The following is a 24030-nucleotide window of genomic DNA, read 5'->3' as shown; positions in this document are numbered from 1 at the left end:
TGTTAAGGTTGTTATGTTAAGTGTGGGTGTGGGTGTGAGTGTGAGTGTGTGCGTGAGAGAGTGTGTGCGTGTGAGACTGTGTGTGTGTGTGAGAGAGTGTGTGAGTGTGTGTGTGTGCGCGCGCGCATTTGTTTTCCGCTCTCCATGTTAAGGTTGTTATGTTAAGTGTGGGTGTGTACATCATCCCATCCTGTCACTCGTGCCATCTGTCACTTTCCTCTGCACTTTCTGCCTTCTGTTCTGCATCAGAGCGCCCCTCTGAGGTCACAGGCCATTGTGATGTAATATCCCATTGTGATGAAATGGGGTGGAAGTTGGGCCGAGCAGAATTCCATAGGTGTAGTTCTTTGGTGGCGTTTTCTGTATAGCTGTGTGAGATACCGCCAAGGTTTTGGCCACGACCTAGTGCAGAGCACCCTTTGTATAGGAGGACTTTGCTAATCGGCCACGTCATGAACAGAAGGATGGACTCTAACAGGCGCACAGTAAAGCCACTTATCATTAGATGTATGTCTGGCATAAAGACCCTTTGTCATACCTGTAAGGTCATTCGGATCATAAGGGTCCCAAGAAACTGAAGAGGCTGTATGAAGAGCATACAGCCTAGCAGTTCTTCCATGCCAAGCTTTTAGGAACCAGTCCCACCTAAATGTTTAGAAGCAGCACATCTGCTATCCGCAAAGCTGCATTAAATGTTTTCCACAGGAAGTGTGCATTTGCACGGACTTCCTAAACAAACGCAAGGTTCCTAGAGGAAGGAAACATTGGCCATTGTTTTCACAGCTTGTTACCATTGGCTAATAAGCAGGATAAGGTGGGTGATTTCGGTGGTGATTGGTGGTTTTCCGTAAGTGCCCTCTCAGAGGTTCCCACGGAGTGGCAAACCTTAGGAACAGAATTGTTTTTCGTCTTCAGCATTACAAAGACGAGTGTTTTACACACAATTTAATCGGCTTATAATGTGTGGTCTTAATGGATATAGTCTCAACACTCACTAATTGCCGTTCTGGGAGCGTGAGAACTCTGGCTTCCATAAAATGGATTTCATGGTAATTGTAAGAGTCTGAAAATATACTTATCACAGTCTGTGAGAATGATATGTCGAAATTACTTTGAATTGTTTTCTCTCTTTGCAACATGGTTCTGTTTCCACATGTATTGGCATGTACAAGTCTTAGGAAGAGTTGTTTATCGTTGGTTTGTGTTTCTCTGACCAGAGGTGCGTGTTGGTTTTAGTCTGACTGTAGTGTGGGTTGTGTCTTTTCTGAGCAGAGGTGGCACTAAAGGTTCACCTGAGTGATGCCAACACTCACCAGCCGCTCTCGGGCGTCACCGTGGAGATCTTCGCCAACCACACCCCTGTTGCCAAGGAGATCTCTGGCGAGGATGGCAACATATTCATCAGGATCCACTATCGCCTGGGCGACCTGCTTGTAGTCACAGCGACCAGGCGTGGCTACGTGCCCAGTTCCTCTCCATGGCGACCAGCCAGACTACCCGGTAACATCTTACTTCCATTACATTAATGTTCTTGCTGTTCTCATTTTAAGAGCTTGTCAGTGGGATTAGCCGGTCAGCTTCTTTAACATTAAAAATATAAAGGATGAAGGAACACCTGCTGCCTTGGCGGTGTCTCCGTGGAGACGAAAAGGGGCAGGGCAGAGAGAACTGCGGGAAAACGGAACGCTCTGCTGTAGCTAAAGGGATTAGTGTTCTAAACAGGGCCAGAGTAAACCACAAACTCGTACACGCACACACACACACACACACAGACAGACTCGGTCGGTAACTTGCAGCCGAGTGCAGAACAAGAGCTCTGTGGGTTTTTTATCGGAATCAGACACCTTTCTCATTGAAGCAGTCACACTCAACAAACGCACACGCATATATACACGCGCGCTCACACACACACACAGTGCTTCACTGCAGACTCTCTCTGTCTGGGTCGCTACCATCCAGCCTCGGCAACAACCCCCACCCTCTACACTGCGTAGCTTAGCTAAGAGCTGGTGGGAAGAGCCCTCGTATGCTTCCAGAGGAATGACTCATGGCTCGGGAGCGACACATGAAGGTGGTTTAGCGATGGCCACCCCCTTCAGTGGCCCCTGGGGGGGGGGGGGGTTATTTCACTATACTGTTGGTCAGGCGTGGATGATTTATTGAGGCCCATGTCGTGGCCGTTTCAGAGTGGGAGGGATTCAGTTCTTTATGTTGAATATTATAGGAGATGTACATTATTGCGGCGGGGGGGGAGGTCTGTTAAGATCCTTGCATCTTACCATTTTCTAACTGCCCAATCTACTGTGTGTGTGTGTGTGTGTGTGTGTGTGTGTGTGTGTGTGTGTGTGTGTGTGTGTGTGTGTGTGTGTGTGTGTGTGTGTGTGGGAACGCTCTAGTGTTCTCGTCTCTCAGCCTCGATCTGCTCCCTGAGAGAACTGCTACTCTGATGGTGTACGATGACATAGTTCAAATCGTCGCTGGATACCAAGGTAACAGACGTGTGCGTGCGTGCATGTGCACGTGTGAGACAAAGAGATTCGCACAAATGAAAATCAAAAGTTAACGTGTTCGTTTGACCCCAAGAGTAAGTCAGTTTGCCGAAGGCAGGAGGCCACACCCACCATGGTGACGTTTAGACACTCGGGCAGAACTCGTGATTGTTTCCTGTGGCTTGGGTTCATGCTGTGATGTGATGATTAGTATTAATAACGTATTATAACATGATTTAATTACAGTCTCTCTGAATCCACAGATGGGGCTTTGTAGGGGAAGCTTCCCCTTGTGTGAACACACACACACACACACACACACACACGCACACACACCTCTAAAAGGAACGGGAGTGACTTGGAGTCTGGGGAGAGGGAGAGGGGGTCTGGCCATGAGGCAGAGACACACTTCTTCTGTCCTCGTAAAGGTGCCCTTGCTGGGTGCAGGGCGAGAGAAAAGCCACGTTATCTAAAACGCACACTTAAATATAGACAGGCTCAGGACTGTCTTAGTCTAAAGTGTGAATTTATTTCACATGGATTTCTTTAGAATGGGATGTCATGGCAGCGTATTTACCTGTTCCTATGTGATTCTCAGCATTTCGTGCTAATTAAAGGCTTTTCTCTGAACTCTGATACTACACTAAAATAAGGTGTGTGTGTGTGTGTGTGTGTGGGGAGAGAGAGATTGATGTTTCTTTGTGCCCAAGGGGAAACACTTGTGTTCCACTCTTAATCATTTGGCCCCGCCTAACCCTTTTCCTCAAAACACTCAATCACCATGTGCTGATAGATACACACACACACACACACACTAGGGTGGAACCACATGAACATACACACACACACACCTACAGCTACGAGAGGTCTCATGCCATCTGCTGTAATATTTTGGCACAGTAGAGAATACCTCCCCTTCTGTTCATAATGCACACCCTCTTATTTAAACACCCATATATACACACACGCACATATACATACACACACACACACACACACACACACACACACATATATATATATATACACATACATACATACACATACATATACATATATATGTGTGTGTGTGTGTGTGTGTGTGTGTGTGTGTGTGTGTGTGTGTGTGTTGGGGGGTCATTTACCTCCACTAAAATGTTCAGCAATTCACTTTAGTTATGGAATATTGACATTTGTCAGACTGTCTACTTTAAACAGTGACTGATCTCTTTAAATAGAGACTGATCCTGAAACTATGGCACCACTGCGCTTGTAATGGCTATATCTCGAAATTAGTAACATGGCAAAGTCGTGTTGGTCAACGGCTAGAAATGGCCGGACGACTATACACTTGACGGCTACTTCTTTAAAAGGCCAAAAAACGAACTCTGCCGATGTAAAACGACAGTTTGAACAGACAGGCGTCTCAGAAGTACCAATTGCCCGCCTTTCTGCTCGAGTGTTAACCCCTGCTAATCAGTGATGAGCACTTTTTTTAAAGAGTCAAATCTAGGTGATAGCCTGGTGAAGGTCAGTAACCTTGGTAACCTCTTCAAGTTGTTCCTGACCGTGCCAGTGAGCAGCGCGTGAGGAGCATCTTGCTTGTGTCGATCAAACGCGTAACGAGAAACACTAAGAGTCAGGAGAGACTGACATTGCAGTGCTGAATATCGAATAGGCCATTCACTGTGCTGTGTACTTGGAAAAAACAGCCAGATAAATGTTGGTTATTTCATATATGTGTGTAGGTTATTTTATTTTATTTTACTGATGTAGACCCAGATATCTAATTGGCTAGTCTCAGATGTGCGTGCGGGCGGGCGGGCGTGTTCAAGTGCAGGGACTGCCTCTGTGTCTGGCTGGGCTGTGTGCCAGGAGCGTGGGTGTGGAAGCAGGGTCTGACGATGGAGGCGGAGGGGCAGCTCTGTGTCATGGCTGTGGAATGCACACTCCCTACTATGGAAACACAATGACATCATCACTCTCCGGAGATCCATGCTGGATGGCCCAGACTCCAGCATTTAGTGACCCAGCCAGTTTAGAGAGAGAAGTGGAGCGGGGAGGAAGAGAGATTGCATAATCTGAATGGGTTCAGATCAAAGCTGTGTGTGTGTGTGTGTGTGTGTGTGTGTGTGTGTAGGATCAAGACAGCAGCCCTGGGTTCAGTTCCCGAGACGAGCTCTCCATCTTCCACCCAACACCACCTACACCAACCTGACAGCGTTACTGACTGTGAGCCACTCAGGCCAAGACACACAGCGCTTCCCCTACCTGCAGAGCCTTCCCTCGAATGGTACAAGTAACACACACACACACACACACACACACACACACACACACACACACACACACACACAGTGCTTCCTCTACCTGCAGCGCCTTCACTTGAAAAGCAGAAGTTACACACACACCTCGTATACCAGACCAGGGAGGTGCTGGGGATTGATGGGTTATTTAATTAAGTAAAGAAAAGCTTGGGAGAGCAACAGTGCATTGTAAAGCAGTGTAAAGCAGAATCAAGCAGTGTAAAGCAGAGTAAAGCAGAATCAAGCAGTGTAAAGCAGTGCAGAGCAGAATCAAGCAGTGTAAAGCAGAATCAAGCAGTGTAAAGCAGAATCAAGCAGTGTAAAGCAGTGCAGAGCAGAATCAAGCAGTGTAAAGCAGTGTAAAGCAGAATCAAGCAGTGTAAAGCAGTGCAGAGCAGAATCAAGCCGTGTAAAGCAGAATCAAGCAGTGTAAAGCAGAATCAAGCAGTGTAAAGCAGTGTAAAGCAGAATCAAGCAGTGTAAAGCAGTGCAGAGCAGAATCAAGCAGAGTAAAGCAGTGTAAAGCAGAATCAAGCAGTGTAAAGCAGTGCAGAGCAGAATCAAGCAGTGTAAAGCAGAGTAAAGCAGTGTAAAGCAGAATCAAGCAGTGTAAAGCAGTGTAAAGTAACGGAAAAAGCAGTGCTAATGGTACTACAGTCACAGTGCTAAATGAGATGAGCCCTCATTTCCCGCTACGGTTCTCTCCACAACGCCAGTCCGTTTTCTAGCAAAATGCCTCTTGGAGTTTATAAGGCACGTGTGTGAATGATACTATATAGAGCTATTTGTTCTCATTATTTCAAACGATCTGTATTTGACTCAAATACTCCCTGAGACAGATCATGGCACCACATTAACCTTTTAATCCTTTTTGTATTCGTTTTCTGTCTGTCTTGTTCTCTTGTTATTTTAAACCTAATTTCTCACTTCACCTCTTTGTCTCTCTATCTCCCACCCCCCAATATGCCTCTGATAGGCAGTGACTGGTTTGAGCTGACCCCAATAGCTGCTATTAGCGTCCACCTTCTGGGTAGCGATGGGGTGGAGCTTCACGTCAACGAGCCAGTCAGCGTGAGTGTTCCGCTCCCTGCAAATAGCGGCTTGGACGAGAATGACCACGTTCCTGCCTGGAGGTTTGATCCCAAACTTGGTGAGTGTAACGCACAGACACACACACACATGCACACACGCACACAAAAAAAGGTTTTGGCATGTTGGCCCCTCTTCAAAAACCCAGTAGGTGTTGTGGATTGTCAGAGTCTGAGGCAGGCTTCCTGTGTTTGTGTCCAATGCACGTGTGGAAGAAGACATTTCCTTTTCGTGATCTCCTTATCACATGGATAAGCTGAATCAAACGGTTCAGGGTGGAGGTGGGGTGTCTCCACGAGTGCCATCACAATGTTTTCAGAAAAGTAGCTGTGATGCGGAAGTGCGGAACATAGAGGCCAGCCACGTCATGAGGAAGTGTTTCAAATATCACGTGAATGGAGATTTATAGCTTGGACAGCCACTTCTCCATAAACACACACACACGTGCGCCTGCATGTAATGCCTCTTTGCCTACTTTACACTTTGATTAACTGAATCACACTTAGTATTTTTAGGCTGTTACTGGGTTGTGTTTTCTTATTTCTTATTTCTTAAGGAGGCGGACACGTGCAGAGAAGAGCGAGATTTATTACAGAGAAATACAGAGTCATAATCATTATAACGTCGTAGAGCCAACACGTAGAATCCGGAAATTCGTGATTAACTAAACGAAACAAGCATGCGATGACAGGAGGGAAGCTGGCACAAAAAGGCTAGGAACAAACGAAGGTTCGAATAAAAACACGGGCTAGGATATTACACGCACGGAGGCTTGGACTGACGGTGACTGCACAAACACGGGGCTTAAATACACGGTCTAATGAGCACTAAACAAGACACAGGTGCAACTCACCAGGGCCGGAGAAAACGAAGCTAAGGAACGCAACCACAACAAGGAAGTAAAGCAAAACAAAAGACATGAGACAGGGATGCTAGGAGGGTGGCCAGGCATGACATCTTGTTATTTTAGCTGGTTTACTCTTATTACTCGTATTGTCTATATTACTTAAGGTTTTGAAAGAACAATTTGTTAATGCACAGATAATACCAAACAGTCAAACAGCCCCCTGATATTACTCAACTACCTAATAGTCCAACAATCAAACAGTCAAGCGATAACAGTCACCAAACAGTGCACAGATAACACAACCAACAGTGCACAGATAACGCAACCAACAGTGCACAGATAACGCAACCAACAGTGCACAGATAACGTAACCAACAGTCCACAGATAACGCAACCAACAGCGCACAGATAACGCAACCAACAGCGCACAGATAACGCAACCAACAGCGCACAGATAACGCAACCAACAGCGCACAGATAACGCAACCAACAGCCCACAGATAATCCTCAGATGTCCACAGGCACAGTAATAATATGACTAGTCATATCCATCATGAGGGCTTTCATGCAAATGTTTGTTATTTTTAATCCTGGACAGAAGGAGTAAGATCCTGGGATCAGGAGTCTGATCAGGAGTCTGCTGCAGATCTTCTGAACCATTCCTTGTCTTGACTTTGACTCATAAATACGCAGCTTTGCAGCATCTCTCCACATGCAGCTGGTAATTCCTAAAGCGAAGGCCAGTGTGTGCGTTGCTGAGTTGGAACAGGTAGTGGATTTGGAAAAGTACTGCAGATAAGACCTGATGTGTTTCAGCTGGGACTACAGGACTGGCTGTCTGCCATCCACCCAGACCTGCTCCTTCTCGCAGTCCTGAAAACAACCAGACCTGCTGCTCCCGACGGTCCTGAAGCCCCGCTGAAAACAACCAGGCCTTAGCTGCTTTCAGCCTCACAGCAGTGGCTAGTGCAGTGCTTGCCTTTACTGCAAGAACATAAGCAGAAGCTCCCAGAGGTGAAGACACAGGAACCGGCGGCCCAAGGAAAGAGGAAAAGAGTGTGTGTGTGTGTGTGTGTGTGTGTGTGTGTGTGTGCATAAATCTTTGCAGGTCTGTAACTTCCCAGGCTTCATACACAGTGTGAAAAGTGCGATAACATTATGGCATAATTACCGCAGCAGTGTCTGTGCACATCAGTGCGTCGTCGGGCGTGTCTCCGCGACTGTGGGTGTCTCTGCACACCTGTGCATTTGTAGGCGCGTCTTCGCGTGCACTTGCGAAATGGTGGGCGTGTCTGTGCACACCTGCAGATAATACTTAAAAATCAAACAGCCCACAGATAACTGATGGTGGGCGTGTCCAAGTTTGCGCTTGCGTGATGGTGGGCGCGTCTCCGTGCGCACCTGTGCGATGGTGGCCGTTTCCTTTTTGGACTTGTGCCCTGGTATTTTTGCACGCATCGCATGCCAAGAGGATCTAATTACATCTTTTTAAATCCAGATATGACATGTGGGCAAGCGTTGGTTTACCGCCGCGTAAGAGCTGGTGACGGCCACTCACAGCCACCGTGGCGTTCTGGGTGATGTTAGACCTTTTGCCCTCATGGGCGTTCTTTCTTTAGCGTTCATCCACTCTTAAGCCCCAAAGCCAATGTGTTTGTGTGCAGGCATGTGGGTGCGTGTGTGTGTATGTGTGTTTTAACTAAAGATGTGACACTGGAAGAAGAGGGTCGTCCAGTTGACCTCACAATGGGCATGATGTTGGGTTTAAACGGTAATGCTCGGAATGTGTGCGCGCGCGTGTGTGTGTGTGTGTGTGTGTGTGGAGGGGAGGAGGAGAGGTTGCCAAGTAACTTCAGGTCAGATGGCGATCGATAGGGGATCTGGCTCTGCGTGAGAAACACAGAAATGATTGGGAGCAAAACATTCTACATCACTTAAACCTCTCTCCTCCCCACCTCCCCCTCTCGCTGCTCGCTCGCTCTCTCTCTCTCTCTCTCTCTCTCTCACTCCTCCCATCCCACCGCCTCTTCTGGCCTGTTCTGGAGCCTCGGTATCTCCTAAGCACACTTTTTAAACTTGATTGTCATTGTTTTGTTCTTTCTCCCCGTGGTCTATGACTAAAAAACAGCCGTAGAACAAGCCCTCGCGTTTGGCCGCCTAGTGGTTGCAGTGAGTAATTTCCCAGGCAGTTCTTGGATTTGGTGCATGGAGTGCAGACAGATACATGCTGGCCCCTAGTGTAGGAGGGCAGTAACGTTACTCCTAAACGCAGGCAGCAATAGAAATGGACTCTGGATAAGTGAGTTTTTCTGAAGCGGTGCATTACACTGCAGTGTTATACATCAGCGCTCCTCAGCCTAGTCTAGCTGTTTGTACCTTTTGAATGAAGAGCAGCTCATTATGGGGTTTACACGGTTTCTGAACGAGCTATATGAGATGTATCAAGATGTGACACAGTGTCACATGCCAGTCAATGCTGCTTATTTACTGTGTGCATGTGTGCGTGCATGCGTGTAGGGGCCTGGCTGAAGATCAGTCTGGGTAATGTGCATAGGGATGGAGCTGCGCTCACACTGACATACATCGCCCCTCAGCTGGGATACTGGGTGGCAGCCATGTCTCCTATAAACACAGGTAACGCAACCCCTCTCTTACACATCCCTCCGCATTTATGAGAGCGAAAGGGCTCAATTCCCACCCCTGGTCCTTCACAGCTCACCTCACACCAGACCCAGTCCACTACGGACCCAGTCCACTACGGACCCAGTCCACTACGGACCCAGTCTCACACCAGACCCAGTCCACTACGGACCCAGTCCACTACGGACCCAGTCCACTACGGACCCAGTCTCACACCAGACCCAGTCCACTACGGACCCAGTCCACTACGGACCCAGTCTCACACCAGACCCAGTCTCACACCAGACCCAGTCCACTACGGACCCAGTCTCACACCAGACCCAGTCTCACACCAGACCCAGCCCACTACGGACCCAGTCTCACACCAGACCCAGTCTCACACCAGACCCAGTCCACTACGGACCCAGTCCACTACGGACCCAGTCTCACACCAGACCCAGTCCACTACGGACCCAGTCTCACACTAGACCCAGTCCACTACAGACCCAGTCCACTACGGACCCAGTCTCACACCAGACCCAGTCCACTACAGACCCAGTCCACTACAGACCCAGTCCACTACGGACCCAGTCTCACACCAGACCCAGTCTCACACCAGACCCAGTCCACTACGGACCCAGTCTCACACCAGACCCAGTCTCACACCAGACCCAGTCCACTACGGACCCAGTCTCACACCAGACCCAGTCTCATACTAGACCCAGTCCACTACGTACCCAGTCTCACACCAGACCCAGTCTCACACCAGACCCAGTCCACTACAGACCCAGTCCACTACGTACCCAGTCTCACACCAGACCCAGTCTCACACCAGACCCAGTCCACTACAGACCCAGTCCACTACGGACCCAGTCTCACACCAGACCCAGTCCACTACGGACCCAGTCTCACACCAGACCCAGTCCACTACGGACCCAGTCCACTACAGACACAGATCACTGCTCCGTCATAGGCTGTATGGGCGGGCTCACATATTAGCACGCCCCAGGAGACCCAAATATGGATGGAGGTGTTTGTTTACTTGTTTACCGTGTATGTCCGACCGCTGCAGGGGACGCCGTAGTGTGTAGACGCTCAAATGTATAATCATTTTCTAATACTCGTGTGTGTATTGCAGGTCCGGTGGTTGCTAAGGACATCAGCACGTACCACACTGTGTTTCTACTGGCCATATTGGGAGGCATGGCCATCATCCTCCTCTTCCTCCTCTGTCTTCTGCTTTATTACTGCAGGTGTGTCTGTGTGTGTATGTGTGTATCTTCTTGTGTGTCTCTGTGCTTTTTGTTTGCTATCGTATGGGCGTGATATGTAAGCTGGAACAATGGAGTTACTCACAACAGAGTAACTGGTGATAGTGGATGAGTGATGATGTTTTGCCTGCTGTCTCATCTTTGTCTCATCTTTGTCTCGTCAGGAGGAAGTGCGTGCGCTCTCGCCGAACTCACCAGAAGTTTGCATTGTCCTCATCTCTGGATGGCTCCAAGCGTGACCAGGCCACGTCCATGTCCCACCTGAACCTCATCAGCGAGACCCGCCTAGACCACGTGGGGGCGGAGCCAGACCTGCACACACCCATGCTCAAGACCGGTCATTACGACACGTCCACCAATGAGCTGCTGACATCCCAAGACGAGCTGCAGAGCCGCGCGTCGGACGGGGAGCGCCACCGTCGCTCGGCGGAAACGTTCGGGCTGAGGTCGGCCCGTTCCACCGGGCCCTCCGAGGGGTTTGATTCGCCAGCGCAGCGCGGCGATTATCGCCGCAGCTACAGCTCAACCATCTCCTCGTCCCCCCACCCCCTCCGCACCTCCGTCCCGCCCTCGAACCCCCACCTGCTGCACCACGCCGCGTCGGCCGGACGCCTCTCCTCTGACAGCAGGGCCGGCGAGCTCCGCCTCTCGCCGGCCGCGGCCACGCCCGTGACCCCCGCCGCCTCCCCCTGCAGGGACAGGGAGACGATTCTGGAGCGCCGCCCGGCCGACTACCTGCTCTCGCGCTCCGTCGACCACCTGGAGCGGCCGGCCGCTCTCCCCCGCCCCGGGGCCCTGCTCTGCTGCACCTCTGAGCTCCAGGTAAGCCAGGGCGAAGCCACCTATCAGAAAGCTCGCCCCACGCTCCTCATCCCCGCCCACTACATACGGCTGCCTGGGACTCACCCCCTCTCAGGCCAGGCGCTGCTGCTGCAGTCGGATGAGCAGAGCGAGCTGGAAAGCATACAGGCGGAGCTCAACGCGTCCCGTAAGCCCCAGGGGGAGGCGGGGCAAGGCGACGGTGGGGGCGGCCTGGGGGAGGGCCGAGAGGGCGAGGCGGGGGCGAGGCCGGCGGAGGAGTGGACCCTGCAGACCGCAGCCCTGCCCGAGGCCTTGTCCATCCCCAACTCCCTCAGCCAGGCGGGGCTAGGGGTGGTACAGATGAACGGGGAAGATCAGCTATTGGCGGAAAAGACACTGATGGAGCTGAGGGGAGGGAAGCCCCTCCCACACCCGCGAGCCTGGTTTGTGTCGCTGGACGGGCGCTCCAACGCGCACATCCGTCACTCTTACATCGACCTGCAGAGGGCAGGGCACAGCGCCAGCAGCGCATGGAGCAACGACGCCAGCCTGGACTCGGGCGTGGACGTGAGCGACGTCACCCCGGGTCGCAGGGCTCGCAACCTGAGCAAAGGGCAAGAAAGAGCCCGGCCCGCCGCGCCCCCGGCGGCGTACACGCAGCTCGTATTCGTGGAGGGCGCCAAAGCCGGCAGAAACGCCGACGCCAAAGGCGCCGGAAACGCCGACGCCAAAGCCGGCGGAAACGCCGACGCTAACGCCAAAGCCGGCGGAAACGCCGACGCCTCCGAGCCGGAAGACGGCTCGCTGGGATGCCTCCTAACCAGCGCGGTAAGAGAGGAGGCAGAGGAGGAGAGTTTAACGCCTCCGTCGCCCCCCGGGCCCTCGGTGAAGGGGGACGGGGTGCAGCGGGGGGGCCAAGACCAGACACTCAGGACTGAACGCGCTCAAACTGGCCCGCCGCTCTCCCCGAGCGACGGCGGGCAGGGCGACATGGCGCCGCCTGACGACAGCGGCGAGGACGAGAACAAAAAGAGCCCGTGGCAGAAGCGCGAGGAGCGACCACTACTTGCCTTTAATCTCAAATGAACCCCTGACATTTGACCTCTTCTCCTGCGGTCCCATCTTCATCGCAGGAACAGCCTTTTAGCGGCAGACTTTCGGTCGGTATGTGACCGGGGGCGGGGGGGCGTTTGAGTTTATTTTTCTTCATACTTGACTACGAGAAGTGGAACTGTCCTGAGGTCAGTCTCATACTGGAATATTTTACAGCTGCACTTCCAAGATTATAATCCAGGACTTTGCTTATGTATGAACAAACTGAATTCCGAGAGCAAAAGAAAATGGCACTCCTTATGAACCACTTATGCACAGAAGCTATGCCATTGGGTTCTTTTTTTAATTTGGTTGTTGTTTTTGTTTTAATTTTTTTATTCTTTGAATGAACTGAGCAAAAAAAAAAAAAAAAGCCATTATATGAAGGTGAGATGTCTAGCTTTATGAACCATTGCTGCTGTTCAGGTAAGCAATACAATCTCCAGGGTGGTCACGTCTCCAGGACGGTCGAATTAGGCCCCTGTAGCTTTTAACAGGGACTGCTCTCCCTTGTTGCTCTGCTCCCTCAGCGAGCACTTGCGCAAAATCACTTACTCATATCCTAGTGGGGCGTCTTCCATGTTACAATCCAGACTTGATAATCATTTGGGAAAGCTGGTGCCTTCGATCTACAGCTCGTCTCGTCGCGTTTCCTACTCTGTCCACCGGGGGAGGCTGAGCGCAGCCTGTGCCAGCCGGCGGGCCCCTTGCTGTGGGTTCAGTCAGCGGTGCCCCCGTGACTCCACTGATACGCCCCCCCCGGCCGCTCAGCCGAGCCCCATAGCTATGCATCGCTTTGATACTGAAGATTTGAAAGCTCTATATGCCTTTTTGATGTTTCATTCACTACTCTGTGCCGTTAAATGCAATATTTTAGCGAACGTTTTATTCGACAAAAGTAGTTTGGTTTTGTTTGTTGTTTTTTTTTCTCTTCGCTTGGTCTTCGTGTAAGAATGATGAGCGCGCACACATCCGCACGCGCACATACACACAAGCAGCTGAACGTCCCTGCTTTCCCAACCCAGGCCGCAGTGACCGTCTAAAGTGCCTCATGCACACGCGCTGATTTCACTCACCTGGTCTACACACCTTTGCGTTTCATTTTTATGATATATATATGTGTGTATGTGTGTGTGTGTGTGCATGATGTGTATCTGCTGGTGCCTGTGTGTTTCTCTGCTTGTATGCGTGTACGTTCTCACTAGGCTGTGCGTTTAAAGCATTTGTCTGACCTTTTGGGAGTAATTCTGTATGTCTTTTGTAGACATGCTCCAGCTGTTTGTAGCTCTTGTCAGACGAGATGTGCTGTAATGGAGTTGTATGATCGTGAAAGTGACTGTGAGCGGTAGCTATGGTAATAACCACTTTGGAATCAGTACCTGATTCACCCCCAGCCGCACTATTTTGAATGTTTGGGCTGATCGCTTGTATTATAATTGATACCTATTATCCATAATAAAGTGGGGAAAAAAAGCAAAGTTATTGAAACTGAGTGGTGTTTGGGATTTTGATTTTGTAAGAGTCCTTTTGGATGTCCTGATCCCATCTTTGTGAAAGCAGTTTAAGATTATGGGCTTTCTCATAGTCATTGCCTGTCATTTTCTTCACAACCTGTTCTCCGAAATGCACACAGATCGGTTTCTAGGGTGACCGCACTGGGCACTGGCAACTTGTTTTGAAAATTTCTGCTTTTGACTGTAACACTCCTGTGCACAAATACTCTTTTTCTCTTCTCTTTTAGAAATCTCTCTATCTCTCTCTCTCTCTCTCTTTCTCTCTCGCTCTCTCTCTCTCTCTCTCTCTCTCTCTCTCTCTCTCTCTGTCTCTCTCTCTCTCCTCTCTCTCTCTCTCTCTCTCTCTCGCTCTCTCTCTCTCTCTCTCTCTCTCTCTCCCTCTCTCTCTCTCTCTCGCTCTCTCTCTCTCTCTCTCTCTCTCTCTCGCTCTCTCTCTCTCTCTCTCGCTCTCTCTCTCTCTCTCTCTCTCTCTCTCCCTCTCTCTCTCTATCTCTCTCGCTCTCTCTCTCTCTCTCTCTCTCTCCCTCTCTCTCTCCTATCTCTCTCGCTCTCTCTCTCTCTCTCTCTCTCCCTCTCTCTCTCCCTCTCTCTCTCTCTCTCTCTCTCTCTCTCCCTCTCTCTCTCTCTCTCTCTCTCTCTCTCTCTCTCTCTCTCTCTCTCTCTCTCTCTCTTCCCACTTCTCTCACCTACGCTCCGCCTTCTCTCAGTTAGAAAGAAAAATCAAGGCGCTATTTATGAAGCAGTACAATTATTCTTTAAATTTATGTTTGTGTCTTGCTGCACCAGTTTTGGGGGCTCGCTTCCTGAGATCTGCACCAAGTCTGAACATTCCAAGTCCTTTGGCTTACGGTGCTGGACGTCCTTCAGTGTAAGGAATAGAGGTGGGAAATTATAAATGTACCTCTATGGGCCATGGATTTTTAAAAGCCAGGCTTGGTGCAGATCTAGATCTTTCTGTCCCACCGTGTTCTGGCTTTACTGATTTTTGGGAGGAGCTGTTTTTTTTTTCCAAAGTTGCTTTTCTCTGTTGAATTTGGAACTTTGACCAGTGACCCTCCTCCTACTTCATGGAGTGAGACTTGGTTTCTGTTTCATAAAGCCTTGTTTTGTTCTATTGCGTGATCAGTGCACCCGTGTTCTTAAATTGCCCTCTCCTAAACAGATGAATGTTCAGACTGCTGATTTAATGTTAGAAAGGGATAGCGATATTCCGAAGGTATGATGAAGGCAGGATTTTCTCCTTATATGACTTCAAAACGTGCGTCTCAGTGACTTATCAATTTGAATTCTCTGTCTGATACGAACTGGTGCCTGTAGGCTAATTATTTGTGTGCTTTGTGGACTCATGGTCAGGGGGTTTTGCTCAGTCAGCTGCCGTGATGTCTGAAGAAGAGGGCTCTGATCAAGAGTTTCATGAGCCTTTGAAACAACCCTCTCTACCCACGCCTACCTCAGCCTCCGTTTCTGGATACGAATCCCCCCTCCACTGGGATCCTCCTCCAAGCCACAGGGGGCTCCTGCTTCAGCGAGCAGTTGCCCCTCCTGTTGTAGTCCCTGTTGTTTCCACTAGAGGACGACAAAGGCTTAGTGATTGTGACTCGTCTGGCCCTTCACTGCAAATGTGGTCTGATTATAATAGCTGCTCTACATCCACTGCAGCCTAATAACCCCAGTGGACACTTTTGGGACAAACTGGTTCTTTACTCAGGCTTACTGTCTGACCATTAAGGACCTCTATTGTTGAATGTACTCTTACCCCCGTGGGAGCGTCATTGTTCTTTGTCTTCCCTTGCTGCTCCCGGTCGACGTTGAGACATCTTCCCATCAGTAGATTGATCGACATGCCCGGGCCCAAGAATGGTTGGGAAGAGGTGTTGTGACTTTTACTAACATGACTAACGTGCTTCACGGTTCAGAGGAGTCTTGTCTGCGGTTCGCCCATGGCTTTACCCAGGCACGTGGCGAGAATGTCCGTAACAGCGGCGTCCGCGGTCCCGTTGACCTGCTAATCCTGCACGGTGCTTGCGGTAACCTTAACGGTGCTCTCTCACTTCCGTTGAGAGCAGCATCCACCCCCCCGCTTCCTTGTTTTGTTACGTACGTACTACAAGAGTGATACATTACCAAAAGGGTAAACATCATAATGGAACATTAGCAAAGCCTCCTAGTGGGGGAGCTGGCCCCATAACCATGGTAACATACATTGAATGTGAAGCTACTATTATAACCAAGCATGGCCCTTCACTCTTTCTGTTCATTAGGTGTAGCAGTGATCTCTCTCGCCTTTGGACTAGATTTCCCTGGTGGGAGCTTTACTAAAGTGCTCGTTTTGTTTATTGGACTTTTAATTATGATCCTGTTACTGATTGTAGGATTTAATTTTTTTTTTTTTTTTTTTTGGTCTTCCTCTACAAAAGGGCCTGTTCTCTTCTGCAGTACCTTTTGTAAAATGTATCTCATACTTCTAAGTCAGAATCAACCCTTGTCCAGCTCTCGTATTAGTTAATGTGAAATCATGTACGTTCGTGATGATCAAGTGAGGGACTGGTGTATGGAAATTTAGATTTTGTAAGGTTTATTTTACTTGTTCTGTGCAAGTATTTTCTTGTTATATGATTATGGGCTTTCTCGTACTCATCGCCTATAATTTTCCACAAGGACTGTCCTTCCCTGAAGTGCTCACACATATCGGTTGCTAGGGTAACCGCCCAGGCCCCCATCTTGTTTTGAAAATGTTGTGTACTCTTGACTACAAGATTTCTGTACACAAACACATTTAACTTTTTTCTCTTCCCTTTCATAATTCACATATGCCCAGTCAGCCTCTCTCTCTCATCACTTTATTATTATTGCAGAAGCATAATGTTTCCAGACCTGGTCATTCATTTGTGGACATCCACTAGCCATCAGACAGTGGGGCGTGGTTGGGGTAGGGTACAGACAGCATCGGTTCAGGACAGAATGCTCTGATCATGTCAGCTCAGCACCGCTTCCAACTGGGTCATCCAACAGATGTTTTCAAAACTGGAATCCTGTTTTGATGTTGTTGACCATGACACTGACTTGAAAACATGGCTGGCCGTGGTTCATACGTCGAGATCTAGCTGGACGCACTGCAAAACAACGTCATCGTGTTCATTTTCATTATTTGTTAACATTATTATCACAAAAGGTCAGTTTGATGGAAACAAGCAATTCTCATTTTAGCACTTTGTGAGTGCTTGCTGGTGAGGATATTTTACTTAATAGCACCCTTACAGTGCAGTCAGCTACATGCTTTTCAGTGAACAAAATCTCTTGGGTATTTTTGACTATATTGTCAGTCAGATTTCTGTGTGCCGCTTACTCTTGAGTGGAAACTCCATGCTTTCTGAAGACCAGTTTAACTGGTCAAAGACCATTACCCGCATCATCTCTAAGTTGCTGTCCAGGTGCTGAAAAATACAATTAATGGGTTAAGGTTTCTTGGCAAACCCTTTCTTATCTTTGCATCCAAATCCTGAAGTATTTTTCTATGACATAGGTATGACCGTAATTTCCTACAACTGTAACTACAAATCAATACTTTGTTAGCTACTCTATCATCTTATGTGTAGTCCTACGGTAAAGGTCCTTTGAGTCCTTAATTGTATCATTAAATCTCTTAGTCGGTGTAATATCAGTGAACGCTCTCAGTGATGAGAACTCGTTAGATTTAATGTATGAAACAAGCGAAGAATACAGAGCAGGTGGTTTCAGTAACCGTATTACTGCAGGACTCTGTATAAGAGGATATTCCTGCCTTAATTCATGCTTGTATTAGCACGCAGTGTTGCAGACTGAGGACATTCTCATGAAACATGTGCTTTGTTGGGTTTTTCCAAATCTTTTTGTATTATTTCTTTGGCCTCTCCGATTTAATGGAATATATGTACTTGCATCAATAAGATATCTATTACCGAGACTATAAGGTTAAAGGGTAGGAAATGTAATGACACCACGTTCCCTCACAAAGCTGTGCTCGAATAAAGCCAATTATACTGTCTATGCAATCAGTTCAGTTTGCACTTACTAATAGCATAGTCATGTTTGATTTAGAGAAGCCACATATTTCAGTTCGGCGCGGAGCTTACATTTTCAGTATATGGTATATGCGAGAAAGCCTGAACCTAAAACGTTATGGTTTTACAAAGATTTCTTTCTGGAGGCTTCACCGAGCAAGTCCGGTGGTGATTCTGGAGTCTGTCTGGGCAAAAACTCACTGGGACCCCATCCAACCAGCGTTCATTGCCATTACATCGCCTGTTGGACTTGTTACGCTAACAACACAAGTGTCCCGACTCTGATTAAGGTCACGGCCAGTAGCGCTGGATGCTCCGGTAGCTACGTTAGGCTAACTGATATGAAATGTCAAAGTAAAATAAACAGAACATGTGAAATTGGTTCTAATTTGGTTGTAGCTCGACATGGCACTCGTTCGTTCGAGGCTCGTAAATCGGTTCCCAGCTGCTATGTGTGGGAAAATACGTATGCTGAATTTCTGAATGGACAACTGTAATTCAACTTGTTTAAAAGCGGGCAAAGCTAGTTTAGACTTTTATTTCGACTGGTTTTGTTTTCCAAACAGTTGCAGAGGGTCACGGTGCTGCTCAGCACCCGGTCAGGCGCACCCCTGCCGCACTCCCAATCGCCTCCATATTGATCACTCGCACCTGATATGTTTATCTGGAAACCTGCATTCAAAATAAACATTCAAAACTGTGTACTATCGCTTACCTTGTTGATTTTTTAATCTTTGCCTGATAGCTTTTACAAGCTGTAAGCCAGAAATAAATGATTGTATCAAACTCAGTTTTCAATCCAGTTTCTCCAGTTTCCGTATTTTCTTCCTTCTTGTTGCCTTCATATTTTCCCCATTTCACCATTTTTATGTAAAATGCTGGGATTTTACACTTTGTTATAGACTGCAAAGTATTGGACAGTGGCAAACCTATCAAAACAACCCCATCCCCATCCGATGTTTCGGTAGCTTGGACATCATTAGCCACATCGTAATAGTACCTTCGATGCACTGTGTTGAATCAGAGTGCTGTGTAAAAAGCAAAATAACCTTTGATACTTTGGAATCAAATGTCCCATCACTGCCAATCAGTGCCCAACAAGCAAGAAACTGGGGAAGAAAAAGGCTTTATTGTCCCTACTGTGATAGTGCTCATCTTTTTTCTGAGCCAGTCTGTGAACCTCCAGAAGTTCACAAAGGAACAGGTTGCACACTGGATTAAACTAACATGCAGTGTTGGAGCCATAAGGCCAGTCAGAAACCCTACAATATATACAAAGGTAGGCACCTGCTCATTTTGCATGACGTCAACGCCACGAATTCTATTTCTGCTGCATTTGTGCTGAGCTCCATTGCAGAAACGCATGACCTCGACCTGTCTGGCACTGGCACTTGCCCTCTACTCAAGGTAGTTAAGGTCACTTTGAAACACCAAGCCCAATACTGAAAGCAGCTGCTGCTCAGCAAGTTGGGGTTGACGGGTAAAGCAGAATTCTAGCATTAAGAAGCATGCAAACCCTGGAATGAGCCTCAGTTTCATTCAAGATGATATCATTGTAACGAACAAAAAGAGCTTCCAGATTCAGAAGGCATTTACTGCAGAGCTCCCGAGTTTAGCTAAATATACCTAGCCTGTATAGCACTACAGAGAAAATGCCAATACCTGGATGACCGAAAAGGGAGTGTGTGTACATACCACACCATATGGTCACCCATATCAGAAAAAAAAATTGTAGTGTTCAGCTGTACTTCAAGGGCAGCATTTAACGAGGCCCTGTTGCCAGGGCCAGGGCTGAGTCCAGTGCTCCTGAGACTTCTGTTAAGATTCCATGAACATTCCTTTGCCATTACTGGAGGCATCAAAGGAATGCTGCTGGAGTAAGTTAAACCACTCCTAGTAAGAGAGAAGACAGAGACAGAGAAGCTGATATACAGTACACAAGTGGCACGCTGTCCCATTTGGCACAGCCTGCAGTCCATGTTGCATATGCTTCACCCTGCAGAAGCACTTTATACAGTACTCTGCTGGTGATGGCATTTGCACCAAAATAAAGAAAAGTGTCCATGTTGATACAATTGCCTTTATATCAGATGAGGAAGCAAAGCAGCTTATGGGCAGGTTAAGAGAGCTCATATGTACAAGATAATGGCAAGCCAATACAACCCCCTGAGCCTCATCCTTTTCACAAGCAAGGCCAATTCTTAATATAGCACTTTGGGACAAGCACTGAGAATGAGATGATCCCTTGTTCTCTGAAGAGCTGCTACAGACTTGGGTTACATTAGAGGAGGAACTCCAATCCTTGTCTGACATCTCATTCCCCAGATGAGTGATTTATTACCAGACAAATCCACACCTGTGACACTTCAGAGTGAGCTTATGGTTCTGTATATCTGCAGTCTGAAAGTAGCAAAGGTCAGGTCCATTGTGCATTCGTCATGGCAAGATCAAGGATGGCACCTAAACACCAGCTGTCCAGCCCCAGACTTAAACTATGTGCAGCATATACTGGAGCCCAACTTTACAAGCTATGGGGTAAGCGCTTACCCTGAGGATCAGCAAAACCACCCTGTGGTCTGACTCAACTGTACTTTAACCTGGTTGCTCTCAAACTCCTGTAGGTTCAAGGTTTTCATTAGGACCCGAGTGGCTGAGATGCAAGAAATGACCAGCAGTCCTGGCAGTACCATGACGGTGCACAAAACCCTGCTGAAGACATTACCCAGGTAATATCACTGGAAGAGCTGGCCAAACCAAATCAGTGGAGTAGTGGTCCAGTCTTCCTACTTCAGCACCCAGATCTGTGGCCAGACATCTCCATGAGACCACCTTTAGATAGTGAAAAAGAATTGCAGAAGAGCACCTTCTGTTCTAGGATCAAAGTGACGGACCGAGTATCCCTTCCTGATGCTAAGCAATACTCTACTTTCAACAAGCTACTAAAGGGAGAAGCCAGGCGTCTCCATGGGGTGGCAGGCAGAGATGTGGAAATTCCAGAAAGCGGAAACTCTTCTGCTAATAAATACCAAACTCGAAAGCTTCTCAGAAGACTAGAGTTATGAAGGTTTTTATTATTAAGGGGAAAAAAAAAAATCCAAACCTACATGGCCCTGTGTGGAAAAAGTGATTGGATTGGATTGGATTGGATTGGATTGGATTGGATTGGATTGGATTGGATTGGATTGCCCTACCCCTGCCCCGCCGTTAAAACATAAATTAACTGTGGTTTATCACATCTTTGCAAAGCTGACACACCCAGGCCTGATTACTGACACCTGTTCTCAATCAAGAAATCACTTAAATAGGATCTGCCTGACAAAGTGAAGTAGACTAAAAGACCCTCAAAAGCAAGACAGCATGTGGCAATCCAAAGAAATTCAGGAACAACTGAGATACAAAGTAATTGAGATCTATTAGTCTGGAAAAGGTTATAAAACCATTTCTAAAGCTTTGGGACTCCAGCAAACCACAGTGAGAGCCATTATCCACAAATGGCAGCAACGACTCATCCAAGAGGTCACAAAAGACCCCACAATAACATCCAAAGAACTGCAGGCTGCACTTGCCGCAGTTAAGGTCAGTGTTCATGACTCCACCATAAGAAAGAGACTGGGCAAAAATAGCCTGCATGGCAGAGTTCCAAGACAAAAACCACTGCTGAGCAAAAAGAACAAAGGTTTTTGCCAGAAAACATCTTGATGATCCCCAAGACTTTTGGGAAAATACTCTGTGGACTGACGAGAAAGAACATATACCTTCTATTACATCTGGTGTAAAAATAATACAGCATTTCAGAAAAGGGGCATCATACCAACAGTAAAATATGGTGGTGGTAATGTGATTGGTCTGGGGCTGTTTTGCTGCTTCAGGACCTGGAAGACTTGCCATGGTAAATAGAATCATGAATTCTGCTGTCTACCAAAAAATCCTGAAGGAGAATGTCCGGCCATCTGTTCGTGACCTCATGTTGAAGTGCACTTGGGTTCTGCAGCAGGACAATGATCCAAAACACACCAGCAGGTCCAACTCTGAATGGCTTAAGAAAAACAAAATGAAGACTTTGGAGTGGCCTAATCAAAGTCCTGACCTAAATCTGATGCTGTGGCATGACCTTAAAAAGGCGGTTCATGTTTGAAAACCCTCCAATGTGGCCGAATTACAACAATTCTGCAAAGATGAGTAGGCCAAAATTCCTCCACAGTACTGTAAATGTCTCTCTGCCAGTTATCGCAAACGCTTGATTGCAGTTGTTGCTGCTAAGGGTGGCCCAAGCAGTTATTAGGTTTAGGGGGCAATCACTCTTTCACACAGGGCCATGTAGGTTTGGATTTTTTTTTTTCCCCTTAATAAAAAAAAACCCCCTTCATTTAAACTGCATTTTGTGTTATCTTTGTCTAATATTTACACTTGTTGGATGATCTGAAACATTTAAGTGTGACAAACATGCAAAAAAATAACATCAGAAAGGGGGCAAACACTTTTTCACACCTGTGTGTGTATATATATGTGTGTGTGTGTGTATGTGTGTGTATGTATATATATATATATATATATCTCTGTCCTGTATCTCCTTTTCAGTCTGGTTTCCAGGGATTTTGGCATGTCAAGGCTTAGATTAAGCCATTTCTTTCTTTTGGTGTCAAAGACAAACATTCAAATGAATAACAAAATAATAGTTTCACATTTTGGGGTTGATAAAGTGACACCCCTAATGGCAACCTGGAAATCCGATTTGTTTTTAACTGAGAAATGTAATTTTTTAAAATTATTATTATTTGAATTGCACTGACTTTTTTTTCCACACAGCTCTTGTAAACATCTTGGTTCGGGCCAGTGTCATACACTGACTTAGAGTTTAGATTAAGATCACTGGACTCCTTTACACCTGTACACTGTCCATGTGATCAGATAACCTGTACTGGATGTTAAGACCTGGTAGTATCACACTCAATAATCGAAGCTAGACCCACTTAGCGTCTCCTGACTGTTGACTAGACTTATTGACTGTTGACTAGACTAGTGTCATTGTTTACAAATGTTATCTGTTGATATTTCCATTTGATGTATTTATTAGCCTACTCCTTTGCTCAACCTTCTTATGTCATCTCATGTCATATCATCTTTAAAAGACAACAGTTTTCAACCAAGGTGCTCTTTGTTCATATTAAATATGATGGTGCTTACCAGTGGTGACATTCTGCATAATTGTGCATTTTCAGTGTGCTCAGTAGCACATGTTTTAGGCATCTTTAAAGCATTTTGCTTAGCACTGCTTACTTTGCAGAGGAAACTCCATGCCTCGTGAAAAGCTGTTTGATCCCATGGACACTTTCATATCTCCTGAAGGCTTCAGATCCACCACTGATCTTCTGTCTAGCTCTGTGAATGCAATGGTGCGCATTACCGGCATGAAAATGTGGGGTCAAGGAGGAGACACTCTCCGTTGCCCTTAATGGATGTTCTTTTGTGGGATGCCATGATGTTACTGAGTCTCCACCATTGTTTCTAAACAATTAATGTCTAGAAAGTTGGACTAGACATTAATTGTTTCTTTTTACATTTTTTAAATGGATTTTTCCTAAAATTGTTATTGTGGTGACCGTTGTCGGCCAAAGGAGGACGGGCCCCTCTTCTTCTTGGTTCCTCTCAAGGTTTCTTCCTCATCCTCTAGGGAGCTTTTCCTTGCCACTGTCGCCCTTGGCTTCTCACTGGGAGCTTGGACTCGGACATTTGTAAAGCTACTTTGTGACAGCATCTGTTGTAAAAAGTGCAATATAAATAAATTTAGATTTTTTACATTTTGATTTGTGTAAAAATCTCTTGTACAGCACTACCCCTCCACCACCAAGGGGCGTCCACCACAACAACCATTTTCCCTACAACTACTCCCTCTCATGCCACTCAGTGACTAGTTCTTGCAGTGGTGAATGCTTTACCCATGATGCTGTTCCCTGTTGAGTTCATTCCATGTATATGAATATAT

General features: G+C 47.3%; 1 protein-coding gene across 3 annotated transcripts in view; it reads left to right on the top strand.

Annotated features, from left to right (window-relative positions):
- fam171a1 (family with sequence similarity 171 member A1) overlaps nt 1-14321 on the top strand; it is a 28836-nt gene extending 14515 nt beyond the window's left edge. The window contains exons 1-8 of one of the 3 annotated variants that reach the window (XM_081715191.1): nt 1-1049; nt 1273-1500; nt 2397-2489; nt 4609-4761; nt 5751-5924; nt 9228-9344; nt 10468-10582; nt 10765-14321. The exon at nt 1-1049 is cut by the window's left edge and continues 241 nt beyond it. In XM_081715191.1, coding sequence (XP_081571317.1) covers nt 2447-2489; nt 4609-4761; nt 5751-5924; nt 9228-9344; nt 10468-10582; nt 10765-12487 — 2325 coding nt within the window. In that variant the 5' untranslated portion in view covers nt 1-1049; nt 1273-1500; nt 2397-2446 and the 3' untranslated portion in view covers nt 12488-14321. Of the gene's footprint in view, nt 1056-1272; nt 1501-2396; nt 2490-4608; nt 4762-5750; nt 5925-9227; nt 9345-10467; nt 10583-10764 lie in introns of all 3 variants that reach the window. The other 2 variants (XM_081715192.1, XM_035526640.2) reach the window with 2 other exon arrangements.
- The last annotated feature ends 9709 nt before the right edge of the window (nt 14322-24030 follow it).

The sequence above is a fragment of the Electrophorus electricus genome, chromosome 1 (genome assembly GCF_041902795.1).
Source record: "Electrophorus electricus isolate QZ-2024a chromosome 1, ASM4190279v1, whole genome shotgun sequence".
NCBI classification, from domain to species: domain Eukaryota; kingdom Metazoa; phylum Chordata; class Actinopteri; order Gymnotiformes; family Gymnotidae; genus Electrophorus; species Electrophorus electricus.
This window is presented reverse-complemented; position numbering and strand designations above follow the sequence as displayed.